At 44.1% G+C, this 22,836-nt stretch overlaps 1 protein-coding gene across 6 annotated transcripts in view; it reads left to right on the top strand.

Moving 5' to 3' along the window:
• Positions 1-22,836, top strand: part of CARMIL1 (capping protein regulator and myosin 1 linker 1) — a 476,507-nt gene that overhangs the window by 198,439 nt on the left and 255,232 nt on the right. For all 6 annotated transcript variants that reach the window (XM_033934492.1, XM_033934489.1, XM_033934488.1 and 3 more), the window contains exons 5-8: positions 10,220-10,341; positions 12,946-13,043; positions 13,398-13,468; positions 16,924-16,997. In XM_033934492.1, coding sequence (XP_033790383.1) covers positions 10,253-10,341; positions 12,946-13,043; positions 13,398-13,468; positions 16,924-16,997 — 332 coding nt within the window. In that variant the 5' untranslated portion in view covers positions 10,220-10,252. The remainder of the gene's footprint in view (positions 1-10,219; positions 10,342-12,945; positions 13,044-13,397; positions 13,469-16,923; positions 16,998-22,836) is intronic.

The following is a 22,836-nucleotide window of genomic DNA, read 5'->3' as shown; positions in this document are numbered from 1 at the left end:
GGCTAGAGAAGTTGGGACTCTTTTCCCTGGAAAACAGAGACTTAGATGGGACATGATAGAGACTTATAAAATCATGAAAGGCATAGAGAGGATGGAGAGGGACAGATTCTTCAGACTAGCGGGGACAACAAAAACAAGAGGGCATTCAGAAAAGTTGAAAGGAGACAGATTCAAAACGAATGCTAGGAAGTTCTTCTTCACTCAGAGGGTGGTGGACACCTGGAATGCGCTTCCAGAAGAGGTGATAGGACAGAGTACAATATTGGGTTTCAAAAAGGGATTGGATGACTTCCTGATAGAAAAGGGGATTGAAGGGTATAGATAGAGGGTTACTACACAGGATAATATAATTAGGGAATGAATGATTTAGGTAAAAGATCACTTACAGGTCATGGACCTGGGGGGCCGCCGTGGGAGCGGACTGCTGGGCACGATGGACCCCTGGTCTGACCCGGCAGAAGCAATGCTTATGTTTTTATAATAAGAAAGTGTGTTCATTTCACAGCTTACACAGTTGTTGTTACTACTACTACTACTACTAATTATTTCTATAGTGCAGCATTGTACATTAACATGCAAGAGATAATCTCAATAGAGCTTACAGTCCAATTAAAACACAGGAGAAATAGGGGTTAAGGAGTTTCTCATAGAGGGAATGATAAAATAGATGTGGGCACTTTACAGCTGAGTTAAGAGTTAGCAGCAGTTGCTGATTGGCCTCATTAAAAACAAAACAAAACACCCAATCCCTGTTGATGAATAGGTCATCAGACTTTTGGCACATCTCTAATCTATCTCTGTTAAAATTAGTGCTGAGACTTTTTATACAACTGGATGAATTGCTTCAGGCTGAGCTAGTTTAGAGTTTAGTAATGTGGTTTTCTGAAAAGATTTGGTTTTGAGGTAGTATTTTGGGCCCTGCAGATGATGACCATCTAATTTTAGTAAATGACATGCTGCTTTTTGATCTTTTTTGATCTTATAGCTCTTTTTGACAACTTATATCTTAACTGTTGATGTATTGGCTGTTTGCCTTTTTATTTAACAAGCCATATATAGGCAATAGAGTCTTAATTGTAAGTTAAAATGTAGAGTCCCACAGGGATCCATTTTATTACTGCATTTAATATTTATGTGAGCACTCAGATCATGTAGTTAAATATTTATCTATTTGTGGACAATATCCAACTTTTGGCGAATGTAGCTACTGATCTTCATGGTATTTCCCTTCATCTTATAGAAAAGGTCAGTGTTTAAATCTTTGGTACTGTACTCTGAATGAAACCTGTGTGCTAAAATTGAATCAAGGAACAATGGAGGCTTTTTGGATAGAAAGAAACTCAGTAGAAACACTGATTGAGAAGGCACTGCTGTGTTAGAAATTTCAAGGCCTTCATATAGTGTTAGATCAGTTACTAACGTTTTGAACCATAGGTCTTAGCTATTGCAATCTTTGCTTTATTTATATTATGTAGGATTAAATTTCTCTTTGGGTAGGTAATGCTTTTGCAATAGAATTTCATGCACTGGTTCTAACCTTATTGAACGTCTATATTTCTCTGGATTTTTTCAAGAGATCTTAAATATAATTTACTTCAAAATGCAGTGACATGAGCCTTCAATAAGTCAGGATGCTATTGAAGAATTTTACCACCTGAAATCCCTATGTTGGCTGATGTTAAAATCTTAAACAAGGAGCAATATTTTATCTCTAGCTTTTAAAATTTACCAGTAGATACAACAGCTCTGTTTTATCTGAAAAATCATCCAACAGATTGTAGGCCTATAGTGCCACTTGCTATTGTCAGAGGGTTTTCTTTTCTTGAATCATATGGCTATCAAGCACAAGAAATAGTTCTTTTTTTATTGGTCCTAAGTTATGGAATCAGCGTCTAGAAATGTACATTTTAAAAAGATTTATTGTCCTTTTTGGAAAACCCTTCAGATCTAGTTATTCCAGCAAGCTTTTGACTAGTCATGGTTCATGTGCTTGTCGTGCCACTGGGACTTGCACACATCTAAGAAGCTGAAAGTGGACAGGTTTCAGTGGAGATGCCAGACTAATGATGTACTACCCATCTGTACAGCAGCAGATGAGCAGTGTTGGAGGCAGAGAATTGCATTTGATGTGACAACAGTGAACATCGAATATATACTGTGCAGAAGAGAAGCCCAGCAATCTACTTCCACCCATGGTGTGTCTGCAGTCAAAATCGCTGCTGCTAATTCTAGTGGCATTCTCGCAAGAATGGAGGAAGGGAATGAACTGGTTTGTCTTCAGTCTGAAGAAGATAATAGGTCCTAACAGGAAACGCTCTGTTGTGGTGTAAGGCCAGAGAAATGTGATGATTCCTTAAGTTGTGATTGAGAAAGAACATCTAATGCATTTGTAAGATCAGCAACCTTTGAAGAAAAGAGCGGGAATGCTCAGGCAAATACAGGCAATGAACTTAAAGCTACGTTAGGCTCTAATCAAAAAGGGGAGGATGGATTGAAGAAATAAAAGGGAGTTATTTCTAAGAAAGTTTAAAAGGTAAAGAAACGCATAGTCAAAAAAAAATCTTAAGTCTGATTTGGATGTAGGGTGCCCAAAGTTGGCAGCAACAAACTGTTCATTCTTGAAAAGTACGCCTAAAATATATATACAGTAAAACCTTGGATTGCAAGTAACTTGGTTTGCAAGTGTTTTGCAAGACAAGCAAAACATTTTATTAAATTTTAACTTGATATACAAGCAACGTCTTGCAATACAAGAACTTACAGTATACACACATCACAACTGAGCCGATGGTTCTTCTCTCTCTGACACTGCAAGAGTGTCGTGACTGTTCTAAATGAGCAAAGTCTTGCATTACGAGTACATACAGTATACAGTACACGCATCATATCATAACAACTGAGCCGATGGTGGTTCTCACTCTCTCTTTCTGACGCTGCAGGAGTGTAGTGACTGTTCTAAACCAGCAGGGTCTTGCAATACAAGCACGTATAGTATTTTGCATTAATGTTTTTGGGTTGTGGAACGAATCGTCTGAGTTTTCATTATTTCCTATGGGGAAATTCGCTTTGATATACGAGTGCTTTGGATTACAAGCATGCTTCCGGAACGAATTATGCTCGCAAACCAAGGTATGACTGTATTTTTTTTTGAAAATCCCTCAGAGGCTGGGAAGAATACTGTATATATGTTACTTTTTTCAGCGGGAGTAGTTTCTAAGCTCCTTTGTGGCTTTTGTTGGCTATTTGCAGTTGATGTTCTACTGTTCCTTCTTGAGCAGAATGGTTGTTGCTGAGCTTGATTGCCATAGGTGTCTCTACTTCACGTTTATTTGGAGGCTCTTGGTGCTTGGGTACCAACTGTAGGTGGTGCTAAGGAGCCTGGTGAAGTACAACAGAGACACCGAAAAAAAATCCAGAATGGATTCCTTCTGCAGATGGCACGTGGCCATAGGGACACAACCCACTTGTCTAGAATGTCTCGCCTATCTTCTGGAAAAGAGCTTACCAGGATAAGTACATAATCTCTTTTTTCATTGCTGTGTTTTGTATTATTTGTAACCTGTGAAGGTGATAGGTAGCCCGATTAAAAGAGAATTGCAATAATCTAATTTTGAAATTACTGAAGTATGGATCAAAATTCAAATTGAAGAAGGTTCTAAAAGGGAACACAGAAAACATATCCAACTTAGGGCAAAAAACAAAGAGGAAACAACATGTGAAATGTGAATTTGAAAGGAAAGAGTGGTATCAATAGTAGTAGCTAAGATCTTAGTGGTCATATAAACAGGGAGGAAAGTCTCATTGATTTTAAAAATTGGTACATCATCAGTAGGTGGTCCTGTTTGAAAGACCATAGCTACTGATTTTGAAGTGTTAACTGGTCTGTCAACCAGTCAGCGACCACAGTTAAGTTTTCGAGAAAGCATGGAGCATGTTGAGGCTGAAACAAAGTTCATTTACTGCCAGTGGGACATAACTCACTGGCCTGGCAGGATTAAAGGAAAATAAATTATTGGGCAAATTTAAAATTCACCATAGAGACATGCAGGCAAGGTTGCATTTTGCTGACCTACATTGTAAGCGTCTCCCGCTCTACTAGGGAGATGCGCAGGGTCGCCTAGGTTCGCCTAAGGCTACTGCCTAGCCTTAGGCGGGCTTGCGAGCCTGCCTATGCTCCTGGAGGCACCTTCAATATAGGTGGCCTGCCTGGGGAGCATTTTTTTTTTTTTTTAAACATGCATCCCGATTGACTGATTAGACAGCTGTAGGATGCCTACAGCTGCCTACAATCGGGACACAGTTTACAGAATCCGGGCTTGAGTGCCTTACATTGAAAGAAATGTGTGCCTAAACAACTTGACATGTGATATCGTAAAACATGGAACACCATATGACCTTTTTTTTTTTACTATTTTTTTCCAGAATGTACATTATCCCAGGACAAGCAGGCAGCATATTCTTAACACATGGGTGACGTCACCGACGGAGCCCTCGGTACGGATCTTTTTAACTAGAAGTTTCTAGTTGGCCGCACCGCGCGTGCGCGAGTGCCTTCCCGCCCGACGGAGGAGTGCGTGGTCCCCAGTTTCTTCGTTTCCGCGGAGCGAAGAAGACGCGTGTGTTTTTTCAACGGCCGTTGAAACCACTTTTTTGCCTTCCCGCTCGCGCTTTTTTTCCTTATTTTTTCTTCCTTTACCTTCGGGTTTATTTTTCTTTGATTTGCAAAAAAAAAAAAAAAAAAAACTTTGCTTTTTTCCCTTTATCTTTCGTTTTTGCCCCGGCGGGGCCTGTTGCCAGTATACAGGCCTCGGGCTTCGATTTTGCGGAGGCTATCTTCCCCTTCATGCCCCCGCAGGTCGGTTTTAAGAAGTGCCAGCGGTGTGCACGCCCGATCTCCATCACTGACCCACACAATTGGTGTTTGCAGTGTCTGGGTCCGGAGCATCGGGCGGACTCCTGCACCCGCTGTGCTACTCTTCAAAAAAGAACCCTTAAAAACCGAAGAATTCAGCAAACTCTCCTCTTCGGCACCGAGTCGGCGATGGACTCCTCACCTTCAACAGCGGTACCTCAAAAATCGGCACCGTCGTCCTCGACACCGACCGACCCCGCATCGGCGTCACTGGCGCCAGGTAAGCCGGCTAAGAAGCCTTCCTCTTCCCTCGAGCGCCCTCCGGCTACGGTGGCGACACCGTCCCTACCGGCATCGCACCGGTCCCGCAAACGCTCCGCCCCGATCTCGGTGAGTGCCTCGTCATCGGCCTCCTCATCGCCGGGGCGTGGAGCGGCATCTAAGGAACCAAAGAAAAAGAAAGCGGTTCCGATGCCACCCCTAGATGACCGTATCTCGGCCATCTTAAAGGCTCAACTCCAAGAACAGTTGAAGAAACAACTTGAACAACTGTTGCCCACTATCCTGGCACCGCTCCTTCCGGTACCAGACCGGCCCGAGCCCCGTACCGAGCCCCCGGTGTCCACCCCTTCGGTACCGGTGAACACATCCATGCCGATCCTTTCGGCCCAACAACTTCAAGGCGATCCGGTGGTTCATTCTCAGGCCACATTGGATCCTCCTCGGCACCAGGCGGTACGGCATTCTTCTCGGGACCGAGATAGACGCCGGTCGTCCTCCCCTGGTACCGTTTCGGTGCGCTCTGGAAAGTCCTTGTCCAAAACTCGACATACCGCGCCCTCCACCCCGGTGTCTCGACCAGAAGTCAGGGACCCTGACTTATGGGAGGAAACTCCTCTCGGTACCGAGGAGGATCCCTCCTCATCTGATGAGGAACCATCGGCACCCGATGCCACCTCTAAACCAGAGCAGTCCTCATTTTCTAAATTTTTGAAAGAAATGTCTGCTGCCCTATCCCTTCCTCTGGAATCGGACTCAAAAAAGTCTCAAGCCTTTCTAGAGGCTCTAGACTTTGAACAACCTCCTAAGGAGTTCCTCAAGCTTCCCGTGCATGACATTCTACGGGAAACGTTCTACAAAAACTTGGAAAATCCCCTCACGGTACCGGGAGCCCCCCGTAAACTGGACAACCTTTACCGTGTCATTCCCATTCCTGGATTCGACAAATCTCAATTGCCCCATGAGTCCCTTCTGGTTGAATCCACCTTAAAAAAGACTCAGGGCTCCAGTGTCTATGCCTCTACCCCTCCTGGCAGAGAAGGTAAAACCATGGACAAGTTTGGCAAGAGGCTTTACCAGAATGCCATGCTTGCAAACAGGGCAAACAACTATTCCTTCCATTTTTCCTTCTATCTCAAACATTTGGTCCAACAACTGTCTGCCCTCCAAAAGTACCTTCCTGAGCGCAAGGTCCCGCTATTCCAACAGCACATCTCTGGCCTTCTCCAAATGCGCAAGTATATGGTCCGCTCGATATACGACTCCTTCGAGCTCACCTCTCGGGCCTCTGCCATGGCCGTAGCCATGCGTCGCTTGGCCTGGCTCAGAGTCTCCGACCTGGACATCAACCACCAGGATCGTCTGGCCAACGCCCCCTGTCTCGGGGATGAGCTTTTTGGAGAGTCACTGGATTCCACCACCCAGAAACTCTCTGCCCATGAGACCAGGTGGGACACCCTGATCAAGCCGAAAAAGAAGGCACCGCCTACCCGACCTTATCGGCCACAAACATCTTATCAACGGAGATTCTCAGCCAGACCACTCAACCCGCCTCCCCAGCAATCTCGGCGGCCCCGTCAACAGCAACATCATGCTCAGGCTCGATCTCAGGCCATTCAACCCTCTAAGCCTTCTCAGCCTGCTAAACAAACTCAGCCCTTTTGACTCTTCTCTCCAGGGCATAGCCAGTCATCCACCCTTGCTACCTCTTCCACAACCCATCGGAGGTCGTCTCACCATTTTCTCCAGCCGTTGGGAAGTCATCACGTCGGACCAGTGGGTCCTCAACATCATCCGCCACGGCTACTCTCTCAACTTCCAGACTCTACCTCCGGACAACCTTCCCGTAGAGTCTGCTTCAAACTCATCTCAAACCCCCCTCCTCCTGAGGGAGGTTCAATCCCTCCTCCTTCTCAATGCCATCGAAGAAGTACCTCCAGATCAAAAGGGTCAGGGATTCTACTCCCGCTACTTCCTGGTCCCCAAAAAGACGGGAGACCTCCGTCCCATTCTCGATCTAAGGGACCTCAACAAGTGTCTAGTCAAGGAGAAGTTCAGAATGCTCTCCCTTGCCACGCTTTACCCTCTTCTTTCTCAACACGACTGGCTATGTTTCCTGGACCTCAAAGAGGCCTACACTCACATCTCCATCAACCAGAATTCTCGCCGCTACCTACGGTTCCAGGTACTGCACCACCACTATCAGTACAAGGTGCTACCGTTCGGCCTAGCTTCCTCACCCAGGGTCTTCACCAAGTGCCTTATAGTGGTAGCGGCCTTCCTCAGGTCTCACAACCTCCAGGTGTTCCCCTACTTGGACGATTGGTTGGTGAAAGCACCTTCATCTCAACTCGTGCTACAAGCCACTCATCACACCATCTCTCTCCTCCACCTCCTGGGGTTCGAGATCAACTACCCCAAGTCGCACTTGCTTCCCACCCAGCGATTTCAATTCATTGGAGCAGTTCTGGACACCACGCTAATGAGGGCCTTTCTCCCCTCCGATCGCCAGCGGACCCTGCTCCATCTCTGCCGTCAGGTACTCATGCACCCCTCCATCCCTGCCCGACAGATGATGGTCCTACTGGGTCACATGGCCTCGACGGTGCATGTCCTTCCTCTGGCACGCCTCCACCTTCGTACGCCTCAGTGGACTCTCGCCAACCAATGGTCACAGACTACGGACCTTCTTTCTCATCCCATCTCTGTGACATCATCTCTTCAGCAATCTCTCCAATGGTGGTTGAACTCCTCAAATCTTTCCAGGGGTCTGCTTTTTCATCTGCCCCCCCACTCTATGATCATCACCACAGATGCGTCCCCCTACGCGTGGGGAGCTCACCTAGGAGATCTGCGCACCCAGGGACTTTGGACCCCACAGGAGCGTCGTCATCACATCAATTTCCTGGAACTCAGAGCCATGTTCTATGCCCTCAAGGCTTTCCAACATCTCCTCTGCCCTCAAGTCCTCCTCCTTTGCACGGACAATCAAGTCGCCATGTACTACATAAACAAGCAAGGCGGCACCGGATCTCGCCCCCTTTGTTTGGAGGCTCTGCGCATCTGGACCTGGGCCACGGACCGCAATCTTTTTCTCAGGGCGGTCTATATCCAGGGCGAACAGAACTCTCTGGCCGACAATCTCAGTCGCATCCTTCAACCCCACGAGTGGACGTTGGACCCTCCGACTCTGCTCTCCGTCTTTGCTCGATGGGGCACTCCGCAGGTGGACCTCTTTGCAGCACCTCACAATCATCAGCTGCCCCAATTCTGCTCCAGACTCTTCTCTCCTCACCGTCTGGCCCCGGATGCATTCCTGCTCGATTGGAGGGATCGGTTCCTGTATGCCTTCCCTCCACTTCCTCTGATGTTGCGGACCTTGTCCAAACTCCGCAAAGACCACGCCACCATGATTCTTATCGCGCCTCGGTGGCCTCGCCAACACTGGTTCTCACTCCTGCTCCAGCTCAGCTCCAGGGAACCTATTCTACTTCCTGTGTTTCCTACTCTACTTACGCAACAGCATCAGTCTCTGCTACATCCCAATCTGTCTTCGCTCCACCTGACAGCTTGGTTTCTCTCGGGCTGACCTCTCCGGAGAATCTATCTCAACCGATCCGCCTCATTTTGGACGCTTCCAGGAAACCGGCCACTCTCCAATGTTACCATCAGAAGTGGACCAGATTTTCCTCCTGGTGTCTCCGGCATCATCAAGAACCCACCTCCTTAGCGGTGGAAACTGTCTTGGAATATTTGCTTTCTCTGTCCAACGCTGGCCTCAAAACTACCTCCATCAGAGTCCACCTCAGTGCCATCACTGCGTTTCATGAGCCTATTCTCGGAAAACCCCTCACGGCTCATCCTCTGGTTTCCAGATTCATGAGAGGACTCTTCAACATCAAACCGCCTCTCAAGCCTCCTCCTGTCGTCTGGGACCTGAATGTGGTTCTCTCAGCTCTCATGAAACCTCCGTTTGAGCCTCTTGCCACAACTTCTCTCAGGCTTCTTACCTGGAAGGTGCTTTTCCTAATTGCCATCACCTCTGCCAGGAGGGTTAGCGAACTGCATGCACTGGTTGCCGACCCACCTTTCACTGTTTTTCACCATGACAAGGTTGTTCTGCGTACCCACCCTAAATTCCTTCCCAAGGTGGTCTCAGCTTTTCACCTCAACCAGTCCATTGTGCTGCCCGTCTTCTTCCCTAAGCCTCACTCGCATCCTGGGGAACAGGCGTTGCACACGCTGGATTGTAAGCGTGCCCTTGCTTACTATCTTGATCGTACCAGAGCTCACCGAACAGCCCCTCAGCTCTTTTTGTCTTTCGACCCCAACCGTTTGGGTCGTCCTGTCTCCAAACGGACACTTTCAAATTGGCTTGCTGCCTGTATTGCTTTCTGCTACGCTCGGGCCGGTTTCTCACTGGAAGGAACTGTCACGGCCCACAGAGTCCGAGCTATGGCTGCTTCTGTGGCTTTCCTCCGCTCCACGCCCATCGAGGAAATCTGCAAGGCGGCCACTTGGTCCTCAGTTCACACGTTCACTACTCACTACTGTCTGGATGCGTTCTCCAGACGGGATGGACACTTCGGCCAATCTGTGTTACAAAATTTATTTTCCTAATGGCCAACCATCCCACCTCCCTCTTTGTTAGCTTGGAGGTCACCCATGTGTTAAGAATATGCTGCCTGCTTGTCCTGGGATAAAGCACAGTTACTTACCGTAACAGGTGTTATCCAGGGACAGCAGGCAGATATTCTTACGTCCCACCCACCTCCCCGGGTTGGCTTCTTAGCTGGCTTATCCTAACTGGGGACCACGCACTCCTCCGTCGGGCGGGAAGGCACTCGCGCACGCGCGGTGCGGCCAACTAGAAACTTCTAGTTAAAAAGATCCGTACCGAGGGCTCCGTCGGTGACGTCACCCATGTGTTAAGAATATCTGCCTGCTGTCCCTGGATAACACCTGTTACGGTAAGTAACTGTGCTGTATGAGGCAGAATTTCTTAAAAATCAGTTCTGAAGAGCTTAGTGAAAGGTCTCAGAAGAGATTCAAATGTTTTGTCTTTTTTCTCAATTGCTTTCACTATAGTTGATTGTGGAAACTGAGAAATGCAACCTGTCCATGAAGTTGGCATCCTCAGAAGATGTGAATGAAGTTCTAGCTCACATAGGAACTTGTCTCAGAAAGATATTCCCTGGTCTGTCTCCAGTGTAGGTACTCCATACTCAAAGTTAAAATCTAGCAAATGATAGAGGGAGAATAATAAAATGTTTGTGTACTTGATAAAGAATAATTGAATTAGCATTTTTGAAATGGCACATGTGTGCAGCCATTTTTCTTGTTTACTTTTCTGTACTTTATGAAACTATGTTTTAAGTTAATGTAAAAAAACAACAACCCCAAACAACCAAAACATTTTCTTTACCAGATAAGTGTGGTTTCATTATTTCCAATGTAAAAAAATAAACTTGTGGAATAAATAAGGACCCCTGTGGTAGTGATGCTGCCATGGTAAATGCATTGAAGCCCATTCAGTTCCTGTGGGCTTCAATGTATTTCCCACAACAGTTTTGCTACCACGACTATGTAAAACGGGCCCCAAGGTATTTACTTATTTATTTTCTACATGTCTTCTTTGCTCTATCCAAAGTTCTAGGCGGATTACTACAGACATACACAGCATTAAATGAAACAATAGACAATGAACAGTTAGTGATAATTAACATAAACACCAAACCAAGACAGTTAAGACAATGGGTACCCTCATGAAAACCCCATAAGCATGAAGGAAAAGAATAGTCTTGAGCTTTTTCTTAAAATATCCAGAGCTGGAGAATGTACGGTAATATACTTAAGGCTTCTAATTTTAAATTTTAATTGATAAATAGCAATACAACATACCTGATGCAAAAAAGTGTTTGTTCAGGAAACACACCACACCCTCGCTTATCTTGTATCCTTCACTCAGTTTGTGTCATCTTTGTGCTAACTCCTCCCAAGTGATACAAATGTACTTATTTAATTCAACTGTGAAAGGTAGCAGACATTTAATAGTTGTGACAAAAGCACAGTAATGAACATTAATAATTGATGCCATCGAAGAACCCCTAATTAGCTGGAAAACAAACACTTAAAAGTATAATTTATAAACAACTAAGAATAGAATTTCTAATTACCGTATTTTCACGCATATAACGCGCGCGTTATACGCGTTTTTACCTACCGCGCATACCCCTCGCGCGTTATACGCGTGAGCGCGGTATACAAAAGTTTTTCTACATAGTTCCCACCCCGCCCGACGCCCGATTCACCCCCCCATCAGGACCGGTCGCACCCCCACCCCGAACGACCGCTCGCACGCGCTCCCACCCGCACCCGCATCCACGATCGGAGCAAGAGGGAGCCCAAGCCCTCTTGCCCGGCCGACTCCCCAACTCCCCGACAATATCGGGCCAGGAGGGAGCCCAAACCCTCCTGGCCACGGCGACCCCCTACCCCCACCCCGCACTACATTACGGGCAGGAGGGATCCCAGGCCCTCCTGCCCTCGACGCAAACCCCCCTCCCTCCAACGACCGCCCCCCCCCAAGAACCTCCGACCGCCCCCCCAGCCGACCCGCGACCCCCCTGGCCGACCCCCACGACACCCCCACCCCCCTTCCCCGTACCTTTGGAAGTTGGCCGGACAGACGGGAGCCAAACCCGCCTGTCCGGCAGGCAGCCAACGACGGAATGAGGCCGGATTGGCCCATCCGTCCCAAAGCTCCGCCTACTGATGGGGCCTAAGGCGCGTGGGCCAATCAGAATAGGCCCTGGAGCCTTAGGTCCCACCTGGGGGCGCGGCCTGAGGCACATGGGCCCAACCCGACCATGTGCCTCAGGCCGCGCCCCCAGGTGGGACCTAAGGCTCCAGGGCCTATTCTGATTGGCCCACGCGCCTTAGGCCCTACCAGTAGGCGGAGCTTTGGGACGGATGGGCCAATCCGGCCTCATTCCGTCGTTGGCTGCCTGCCGGACAGGCGGGTTTGGCTCCCGTCTGTCCGGCCAACTTCCAAAGGTACGGGGAAGGGGGTGGGGGGGTCGGCCAGGGGGGTCGCGGGTCGGCTGGGGGGGCGGTCGGAGGTTCTTGGGGGGGGGCGGTCATTGGAGGGAGGGGGGTTTGCGTCGAGGGCAGGAGGGCCTGGGATCCCTCCTGCCCGTAATGTAGTGCGGGGTGGGGGTAGGGGGTCGCCGTGGCCAGGAGGGTTTGGGCTCCCTCCTGGCCCGATATTGTCGGGGAGTTGGGGAGTCGGCCGGGCAAGAGGGCTTGGGCTCCCTCTTGCTCCGATCGTGGATGCGGGTGCGGGTGGGAGCGCGTGCGAGCGGTCGTTCGGGGTGGGGGTGCGACCGGTCCTGCGAGGGGGGGTGGTGAATCGAACGTCGGGGGGGGGGGCATCAGGTTTTCAGGGTGGGGACAGGACTTCAAGGGGGAGAGGAGAGTTGGGGCGGGCGAAAGGAGAGTCGGGGTGGCCAGAGGAGAGTCGGGGCGGGTGAAAGGAGTGTTGGGCAGCATGCGCGGTATACGTGTGTGCGCGGTATATAAAAATTTCTGTACATAAAGTTGTGTTTTTCGCGCGCTATACCCGTGTGCGCGTTTTACACGGGTGCGCGTTATCTATGTGAAAATACGGTATATAGTGAATGCTGTTAGAAGCAGACTGCAAGAAACATTGGAAAGGGAATTGTTTTTTTTCCATTATCTATGACTTAGGTAGGGACAGTGTTTGAAAAGTTTGTTGTTTTTTTTTTTTAAAGAACTTCTTTTCCTGTGTGCAGGAAAATAATGAAAAAAGTAATCATGGAACCTGCTGATAGACTGGCCAATCTTCAAGCACTGTGGGACAGCCAGACGGTGACTGAAGTGGGACCTTGTGGTAAGGATGAAGTTTAACATGGAAACGCTTCTATAAATACAGATAAAATTGCTGGTGTCTAGCAACTTTAAATTTTGGAAGCAAAAATTAGGTAGGAGCAGCATATGACCAGGGGGACAAACTTCTTACTGAATGCTTAAAAGCAGGAGTTGAGTTGGCGGAAGTGAATAGTTCAGTACTTTTTTTTAATGGAGTAGGTGTTTGCAGCCTTTCTACCAGTTAACTTATAATTAACTTACAAAGATACAGGTCTATTTATTTTTAGTCTCAACTGAGCACCAGTTTTAAGAGATCTGCTTCTTTTTACATGACAGAACTGAGACGGTTTCATTTCAAAACTTTTTATCTGTCCAGGGGGCTTCTCCCAAATGTATGCATGTGTATGTGATTGGCTTGGATTACCTTACAGAGAAGAAGTACAATGGGTGAGTACAATGTATTCTTTATTAATATGATATAGTCTTGATCCTTGAGAAAACTAGAATCTTAGGTTGTGATACGATATAATAGAGGCTTTAGGACCTGAGGTCTTCCCTTCAGATTTGTGTGGTCTTAGAAACTCATGTGCTATATTATCTTATTTGATGGTCCTTTAAAAGGTATTGCAGCATGTTAAGATGCCATTATTTCTGCTGTATTTTACACCTTATAACTATAAAAGGTGTGTGAGTTTTCCATATTGATAGCTAAAGGCTTATTCCAGTTCAGAAGTTCATGTAGGCGGGTTTTTTTTTTCCATTATGCATTTATGATTTGCATCAAAGAAAATTATCAATGAAAAGGCAAAACAGAGTCAAAACACAATAATTCCCCTCAGGACTAATAAGAACATAAAATTCAAATTTATGAGAAAAATCTAGGAATAAAAAATATAGGAATTAGCAGCATAAGTCTTCTTACTTATAATGAACTGAGATACACCAATTAGAACCAGATATTATAACACCTTTCCCTTCAAAAAAAGAACTGTAATTGAGAGGGTTCAAAAAATATAGGCATGTTACTCAAAAAAACCAAACATTTACAAGGTGCTGTATTGTTACTACCTTTCGAATGCACAAAAGGGAGAAAGAAAATCCAACGTAGTCTGCAGTAAACAACAGCAACCAGAAAACAACAAACAGACTGCAGACAATGTACAAGATGCAGGCGTTGTTTATTAGTAAATGCAGTAACATATACAACCTTATAGCCAACCAAGGGACCCGACACGGTCCGTGTTTCGGATGACACGCCTTCCTCAGGGGTCCTAATGAATTTAAGCATAAATACTTAAGATAATGTGTGAACATAAAAAGGTGAAGCAAGCAAATGGTAATGTGACAAAGGTGATAATGTCATACAAGAACATATTAAAGAGAAAAAGTAAAAATGTACAAATAATATCGGGTGTCTCTGAGTGTGATTGAAATATATAATGATATAGTGCAAAAGGATGCAAAGATTTTTAATGACTAGAATATCACTGAATAAAAAACTAGAAATGAAGTGACACGTGTCAAATGAAAAGCAATTAATATCAACATAGGGATACGTGACAGACGGAAGAAACAAATCACAAATATAAGAAAAGAAAAGGGAACCAGAAGTGGTGGTGAAACGAGAAATGGAGCAGACCAACAATAAAAATAAACCAAATCTTAATAGCCGGAAGTGATACTGCATAATGAAAAAGGGACAGTGAGTGTGTGAATAGGAAACCAGCATATAGGTAACAAAAAACTGAAAAAACATACCATGGTGGTTAAGATATAAAGCAAACTGCGTAAAAGATAACAAACTGATGAAAATAAAAATGATAAGGCATGGAGTCAATAAAAGCATTGGTCCTAAAACATTAAGAACAGAACTGAACAGGTTAAGAATATCTAATATGTACAGTGGCTGTCTCATACTGGAATTTGTATAACATAGGATACAAAAGACAATATAGTATAAATCTTCATAATGTGCACTTCTTAAAAGGTTGTAATCAATGTTATGAATACAACTTAAAATAACAGATGATCCAAATATGCTGGAGAAAGTGCATTTTAACGCCTAACAGTTAATAAAACCCAAACTAAAATGTACTATATGAATGTTAAAATATTAAAATGCATTATTGTATGTTAATAACAAAAAATTATTAAAAGACTTTATTAGAAAACAATGTTAAACAACAATAAGAAGAAACTATATTAAAAACAATGTAAGAAATAATATTAAAACAATATATAAAAAAGTCATAAAATGTTTGCTAGAACTTAAACCTGTTGCATGCCATGGACATTTACATTGATATACCATGGGTTCAATGTGAGTGGGTGGCGACCACAGAATTATAAGAAAAGACGATTAACAGAGTGATGACTAAATGCACAGAGCTAGTGTTCTCGAAGGTGGCCTAAATACTCTTTAACAATAGCTCAGAGCAATTAAATAAGCCTAACAGTATTAGAACTGAAGATTAGATTATGATTATTTCTTACATTGTTTTTAATATAGTTTCTTCTTATTGTTGTTTAACATTGTTTTCTAATAAAGTCTTTTAATAATTTTTTGTTATTAACATACAATAATGCATTTTAATATTTTAACATTCATATAGTACATTTTAGTTTGGGTTTTATTAACTGTTAGGCGTTAAAATGCACTTTCTCCAGCATATTTGGATCATCTGTTATTTTAAGTTGTATTCATAACATTGATTACAACCTTTTAAGAAGTGCACATTATGAAGATTTATACTATATTGTCTTTTGTATCCTATGTTATACAAATTCCAGTATGAGACAGCCACTGTACATATTAGATATTCTTAACCTGTTCAGTTCTGTTCTTAATGTTTTAGAACCAATGCTTTTATTGACTCCATGCCTTATCATTTTTATTTTCATCAGTTTGTTATCTTTTACGCAGTTTGCTTTATATCTTAACCACCATGGTATGTTTTTTCAGTTTTTTGTTACCTATATGCTGGTTTCCTATTCACACACTCACTGTCCCTTTTTCATTATGCAGTATCACTTCCGGCTATTAAGATTTGGTTTATTTTTATTGTTGGTCTGCTCCATTTCTCGTTTCACCACCACTTCTGGTTCCCTTTTCTTTTCTTATATTTGTGATTTGTTTCTTCCGTCTGTCACGTATCCCTATGTTGATATTAATTGCTTTTCATTTGACACGTGTCACTTCATTTCTAGTTTTTCATTCAGTGATATTCTAGTCATTAAAAATCTTTGCATCCTTTTGCACTATATCATTATATATTTCAATCACACTCAGAGACACCCGATATTATTTGTACATTTTTACTTTTTCTCTTTAATATGTTCTTGTATGACATTATCACCTTTGTCACATTACCATTTGCTTGCTTCACCTTTTTATGTTTACACATTATCTTAAGTATTTATGCTTAAATTCATTAGGACCCCTGAGGAAGGCGTGTCATCCGAAACACGGACCGTGTCGGGTCCCTTGGTTGGCTATAAGGTTGTATATGTTACTGCATTTACTAATAAACAACGCCTGCATCTTGTACATTGTCTGCAGTCTGTTTGTTGTTTTCTTGTTACTACCTTTCACCACCCCCTAAAAAGGAACCCGCAGGGACGGATGAATGATAATGATGGTGGGGAGAGAGCAAGAGATTGAGGGAATTGGAGATTCTGAAGGGAGGGGGGAGGCTCGGCATTGAAAGGAGTTTGATATCCCTGCTCTTGAAGATCATATTGTGTAGCTCTTGGCTGCATAGCAAGAACTCTTGAAAAGACCTCCAAGTGTTAAATAAACAAAAAGGAGAACTTCAACATTAAGTTTCCCATTGAATAAACTAAACAACAAAATTGGCCTAGTGCAAGTATTAACCTATTATGAATTGTGTGATTCCTAACAGGATGTAGATACAATATACCTAACACAAGATACAAGAGAATTGAACTTACAAGACTTCAGCCATCTCGATCACAGGTAAATAATGTATTTCTTGGCATTTCATCACTCAGAATTGTACCTGCAGCTCTGCTAGCTAGGTGCTTGAAAAGGAAAATTCCAGTCATTAAATACTGAGATAGTGTATCATTTATTTTTGGGGGCAATACAAAATTACTTTGACAATATTTTTATAAAAGAAGTAGACTTATTTCAAGATTTTCTGTTGTTGAATGTGCACGTGTACATTTAGTGGTTTGAAAAAAGTCTTCAATCCCTTGTACATTTTTTTACAGTTTTCTGTCCAAAAAATGCAATTCAAAATGCTTTCAAGTAGGAATTTGTTTCACTGGTCTACAGAATATACTTTGAGTGAAAGAGCAATTATAGAAATATTCAAATTGTAATTAAAATAAGTTTCCACACCCTCTGTAGTAAACCCAAATTAGCCGTTTCAAAAAATTACTTTAAGAAGGCCTGTAGCAAATTGGAGCCCAACTGCGTCCAGTCACTCTAGCTGAGCTGATTTGAATATTCTTGGATGACAGACAAAGCTGTTTCTTGTATGAAGTGAATTTAAAGCAAAAGTATATTGGGAGGCCCGTTTGGCTCGTTCTTCTCGACGCCGGAGCAGAGACTTTGTTCACACTTGGACTCCATATTTGAACATTTTGACTCCTGAGAGTCGTAGCCGGGTCTTGAATAGACTCCACCTCTGAAACTGTGCTTCTAGGTGTCTCTGCTGTTCCCTGCTTACGAGTTTTTCTGTATCTGGGGGGGGACGGGGAGGGGTGGGTGGGGGGTAGGGGCTTCTTTGTCGGGGGGTGGGGGTATGGTGGGTCCGGGGAGGACATAAGAGTCCAGTCCTCCGCGGGTGTTTGATGAAAATGCATACCATGGTTGTTTTTGCTGTTGTTTTACTGTTGCTTAATAAAATAGATTTGAATTAAAGCAAAAGTATAAAACATGCATGACATTGAGCTGCTGGAAAAACTCTTGAGACAGTTAGAGGAAGGCTGTAAGAAAATTTTATTGTATACAAATATCCCTTGGGCCATAGGAAAATCCATCATCATAAAGCATAAACAGTTAGGTATCACTCTTTGGGCTCCTTTTACGAAGCCGCGTTAGTGGCTTTATCGCACGGGACTTTTCATCACCCGCTAACTTCTGCGCTAGCCGAAAAACTAACGTCTGCTCAAGAGGAGGCGGTAGTGGCTAGCGCAGCCGGCAGTTTAGCGCACAATATTACGCGCGTTAAACCGCTAACGCGGCTTTGTAAAAGGAGCCCTTTATCATATTGTTTCCCCCCTCAAAAATGTCACTAGTTGTGCATTTAAGAAATTGCTGAAATAAATCACTCTAAAAGAGATATAGACATTTGTGAGGAAAACTGTTTAACAATTAAAGATTGCTGTATGAACTTGACCCTTGTAAAAGCTGAAGAAAAGTCATATGATATACTAACTAGTATTTCCAAACAAACAAGGTTTGTTACATGTGTGTGTGAGGTCTGATAAGTGGAACATTCCAATGTTAAGTAGGTCACCCTTAATCTCTTAAGTTACGTGTAGTGGTGGCAGAATTGTATAGTTATAGTGGAGGGATAGTGAACTTCAAAGGAAAGATGAATGGTAAAAAATACAGGCAGATATTAGAGGAGAAACTTTTCCAGTCTGTTACAGATTTGCTTTTCAGGAGATCAATGATTCTACGCAGAAAGCAAAATCAACTATGAAGTGACTCGGAAAGAAGAATGTTAGGAATTATCAGGAAAGGAATGAAAAACAAAGATGAAAATGTTATCTTGTTTTTGTATTGCTCTGTGGTGCAGCCGCACATTGAATACTGTGTGCAGTTTTGGTCACAGCATCTCAAAAAAAAATATAGTGGAATTAGAAAAAGGTACAGAGAAGGGCAACAAAAGTGATAAAAGGGATTGGACAACTTCCCTATGAGGAAAGGCTAAAGTGGACAAGAAACAGCTCAGGAGAGATATGATAGAGGTCTATAAAATACTGAGTGAAGTGGAACAAGTAGATGTGAATAGCTTGTTTACTGTTTCCAAAAATACTAGGACTAGGGGACATGCGATGAAACTACTAAGTAGTAGATTTAAAATAAACCAGAGAAATTATTTCTTCACCAATGGGTAATTAAACTGTGGAATTCATTGCCAGAGAAATGTAGTGAAAGCAGTTAGCTTAGCAGGGTTTAAAAAAGATTTGGATAATTTCTTAAAAGAGAAATCCATATGCTATCATTAGAATATTGACCATTTAAACCTTCTCTCTGTTTTCTGTCATTCAACCAGTTCTCAGTCTATAAAAGGACTTTACCTCCTATCCCATCACTTTCTAATTTCCTCAGAAGTCTTTCATGAGGTACTTTGTCAAATGCCTTTTGAAAATCCAAATACAGTGGTGCCTCACACAACGAACTTAATTCGTTCCAGGAGCAAGTTTGTTATTCGAAAAGTTTGTTATGTGAAACGCGTTTTCCCATAACAATACATGTTAAAAAAAATAATTCGTTCTGTAGCATAAAATATGCTAAGATGACATAAAAAAAGATAAATTTTTGGTTATTATTTTTATTTAGATACATCTAAAAACATAATTGTTTTTTAAAACAACACATATTTTTTAAATTTAAAGACAGACTAAGTAGAGTCTAATTTTACAGTGAGAGAGGGCAGAGTCTCAGCGGCAAAAACTGGGACTTAACTGTTCATTTTTTTTTTTTTTTCTACCGTGTTTCCCCGATGATAAGGCAGGGCCATCAAATAAGACAGCCCCCCCCTTTTTAGAAAAAAATGTAAAATAAGGCACCCCCCCGCAAATAAGCCACCCACCGATACCTGCGCTTACCCGAATCGGGTGGTACGGTGGGTGACTCCGTGTGGTCCCTGGCACCTCCTGGGGGCAGGGCCTGAGGCACATGGTCGGGTTGGGCCCATGTGCCTCAGGCCCCGCCCCCAGGAGGGACCTAAGGCTCCCGGGCCTATTCTGATTGGCCCAGGCGCCTTAGGCCCCACCAGTAGGCGGAGCTTTGGGACGGATGGGCCAATCCGGCCTCATTCCGTCGTTGGCTGCCTGCCGGACAGGCGGGTTTGGCTCCCGTCTGTCCGGCCAACTACAGAAAGGTACGGGGAAGGGGGTTGGGGGTGTCGTGGGGGTCGGCCAGGGGGGTCGCGGGTCGGCTGGGGGGGCGGTCGGAGGTTCTTGGGGGGGGCGGTCGTTGGGGGGAGGGAGGGTTTGCGTCGAGGGCAGGAGGGCCTGGGATCCCTCCTGCCCGTAATGTAGTGCAGGGTGGGGTTAGGGGGTCGCCGTGGCCAGGAGGACTTGGGCTCCCTCCTGGCCCGATATTGTCGGGGAGTTGGGGAATCGGCGGGGCAAGAGGGCTTGGGCTCCTTTTTGCCCCGATCGTGTCGGGGAGTCGGGGGGGCAAGAGGGAGCCAGGCGGAGAGAGGGCAGTTAAGCGCAGTGCCTGCGCGGAAGGATGCAGCTCGGGCGACTTCGTTGTGTGAAACGAAGTTCGTTGTACGAATCAAGACATAAAGTTCGTTGTGCGCAGCGTGCGCTGTGCGAGGCGTCCGTTGTGTGAGGCACCACTGTACACAATATCAGCCGCTTTGTATATCTCAATGGAGAAGGGTAAATAGTGGGGTTTCGCTGGGGTCTTTGCTGGGACTGCTGCTTTTTAACATATTTATCAATGATCTAAAGATGAGAATAACTAGTGAGATATTGAAATTTGCTGATAACACAAAGTTGTTAAATTGCAAGAGGATTGTGAAAAATTGCAAGAGGACCTTGTGAGGCTGAAAGACCGGGCATCAAAATGGCAGATGACATTTAATGTGAGCAAGTGCAAAGTGATGCATGTGGGAAAGAGGAACCCGAACTACGCTGGGTTCTGTGTTAGGAGTCACTGCCCAGGATCTAGGTGTCATTGTTGAGGATACGTTGAAACCATCAGCTCAATGTGCAGCGGCGGCTAAGAAAGCAGATACTGTAGAATGTTAGGAATTATCAGGAAAGGAATGGAGAGCAAAGATGAAAATGTTATAATGCCCTTGTATCGCTCTTCACCCCTAAACTGTACCATTCTCTCAAGGTTTTGCAGCCCAAATGCATGACCTTGCATTCCTTAGCAATAAATATTAGCTGTCAAATTTCTGACTATTTTTCAAGTTCAATAGGTCATTCCTCATGTTTTCCACACCATCAGGGGTGTCTATTCTATTGCAGATTTTGGTATCATCCACAAAAAGGCAAATCTTACCTGACAGGCAACAAGGTGGTATTATTTAAGTTAAGATGCCTTTAAAAGCAACAGTTAAAACTGTCTTGTTGAGATTCAACAGGAGCATTTTGAAGTCCTTGTTAATCTATTGTGTCTTAATTTGGTAAGCCAGATTCTTTGAACCAAGTGCATAATGACCAAATGCAATATTTTGGATTGGCTGTTAATGGCTCTCATTTCCCTCTGCATAATAGAGCCAAAACGAAGATACAAATCACTGCAAATTGGAGACTACTTTTGATTCTGGTGTAGGGATAAGCAAGTCAAGGATACTTGTTATCAGCAGTAGGTACTGTATGAATCAGAAAAGGGAAGTGAAGCAGTCAAGCTAAGGAAATCTGTTCTCTATTGTATCTGCAATCCTTGTGGCATTAGGTGTTCAGATGTCCTTCCCTTAGGGCTCCTTTTACTAAGCTGCGCTAGCGGTTTTAGCGTGTGCTTTGCACGCGCTACATTGCCGTTCACACGCACTGCCTCCATAGAGCTGGCATTAGTATTTTCCGTGTAACGCGGGGATTAGCGTGTGCTAAAAACGCTAGCGCAGCTTAGTAAAAGGAGCCCTTGTGAAACAATTCTAAAAAAAATAAAAAAAGGGGGGAAGTGGGTGGGAGAAAGCAAAGTCCAATACAGCAAGGTCAATTAAATTGTAACGTTTATATGTGAATTTTAAAAAATGAGATAACTGTAAGATCCAGGGAAAATTGGAGATGTAAATATACATATCTTCACTGTGGTAAAGCATTAAAAATGCATCAGGAAAGAAAATGAAGAGAAACAGATGAACCATTATTATTCTGCCCTGTCTTATGCAGTACTTTTTTTTTCATGTTCTGTGTAGATTGGGAATGGATAATATAGAATTTGCAGGGCTTTTTGTAGATAAAAAAAAATCTTTACTTATACAGTATAGAAACCTGGTTAGCTTCCAGTTCTGTTGCTTTTCAGTTCAAGTAGGTGCACTAGCAGAAAGCTAAGGTTAAAATAGTAGCAAACACTTGTTAATTTCATATTTAAGTGTTATGAGAAGCTGTTTCCAGAAAACTGAGTTTCTCATTTACCCTCCCCCCCTTATTTTTAAATTTTTTTTACAAAAGCACGCAAGAGGTTTTTAGCTCCTGCCGTCATGTTGAATGCTCTGCACTGCTCTGATAGTCATAGAGTTTCCTGTGAGCGTCAGAGCAGCGTAGAGCGTTCAGCATGCTGGCTGGGTGCTAAGAACCTCTTGCGCGGTTTTGTAAAAGGGGGGCGGGGAAGTAGTTATCTGGGCTTGTAGATGTTCAAGCATTCCTTTGTATACATATTTCAGATGAGCTGCCAAATGAACAAACTATATTCCCCTCTTCCTAAAGAAATCATAAATGGTAGAATAATTTCTCTTATAAGAATACAAGAACTACCATCTCCAGATCAGACCTTCGGTCCATCAAGTCCGGCGATCCGTACATGCAGAGGCCCAGCCAGGTGTACACCTGGCGTAATTTTAGTCACCCATATCCCTCTATACCTCTCGTAAGGAGATGTGCATCTAGTTTGCTTTTAAATCCTAGAACGGTGGATTCTGCAATAACCT

Source organism: Geotrypetes seraphini, chromosome 2, assembly GCF_902459505.1.
Source record: "Geotrypetes seraphini chromosome 2, aGeoSer1.1, whole genome shotgun sequence".
NCBI classification, from domain to species: domain Eukaryota; kingdom Metazoa; phylum Chordata; class Amphibia; order Gymnophiona; family Dermophiidae; genus Geotrypetes; species Geotrypetes seraphini.
The sequence above is the reverse complement of the archived record's forward strand: the minus strand, read 5'-3'. Positions and strand labels throughout refer to the sequence as shown.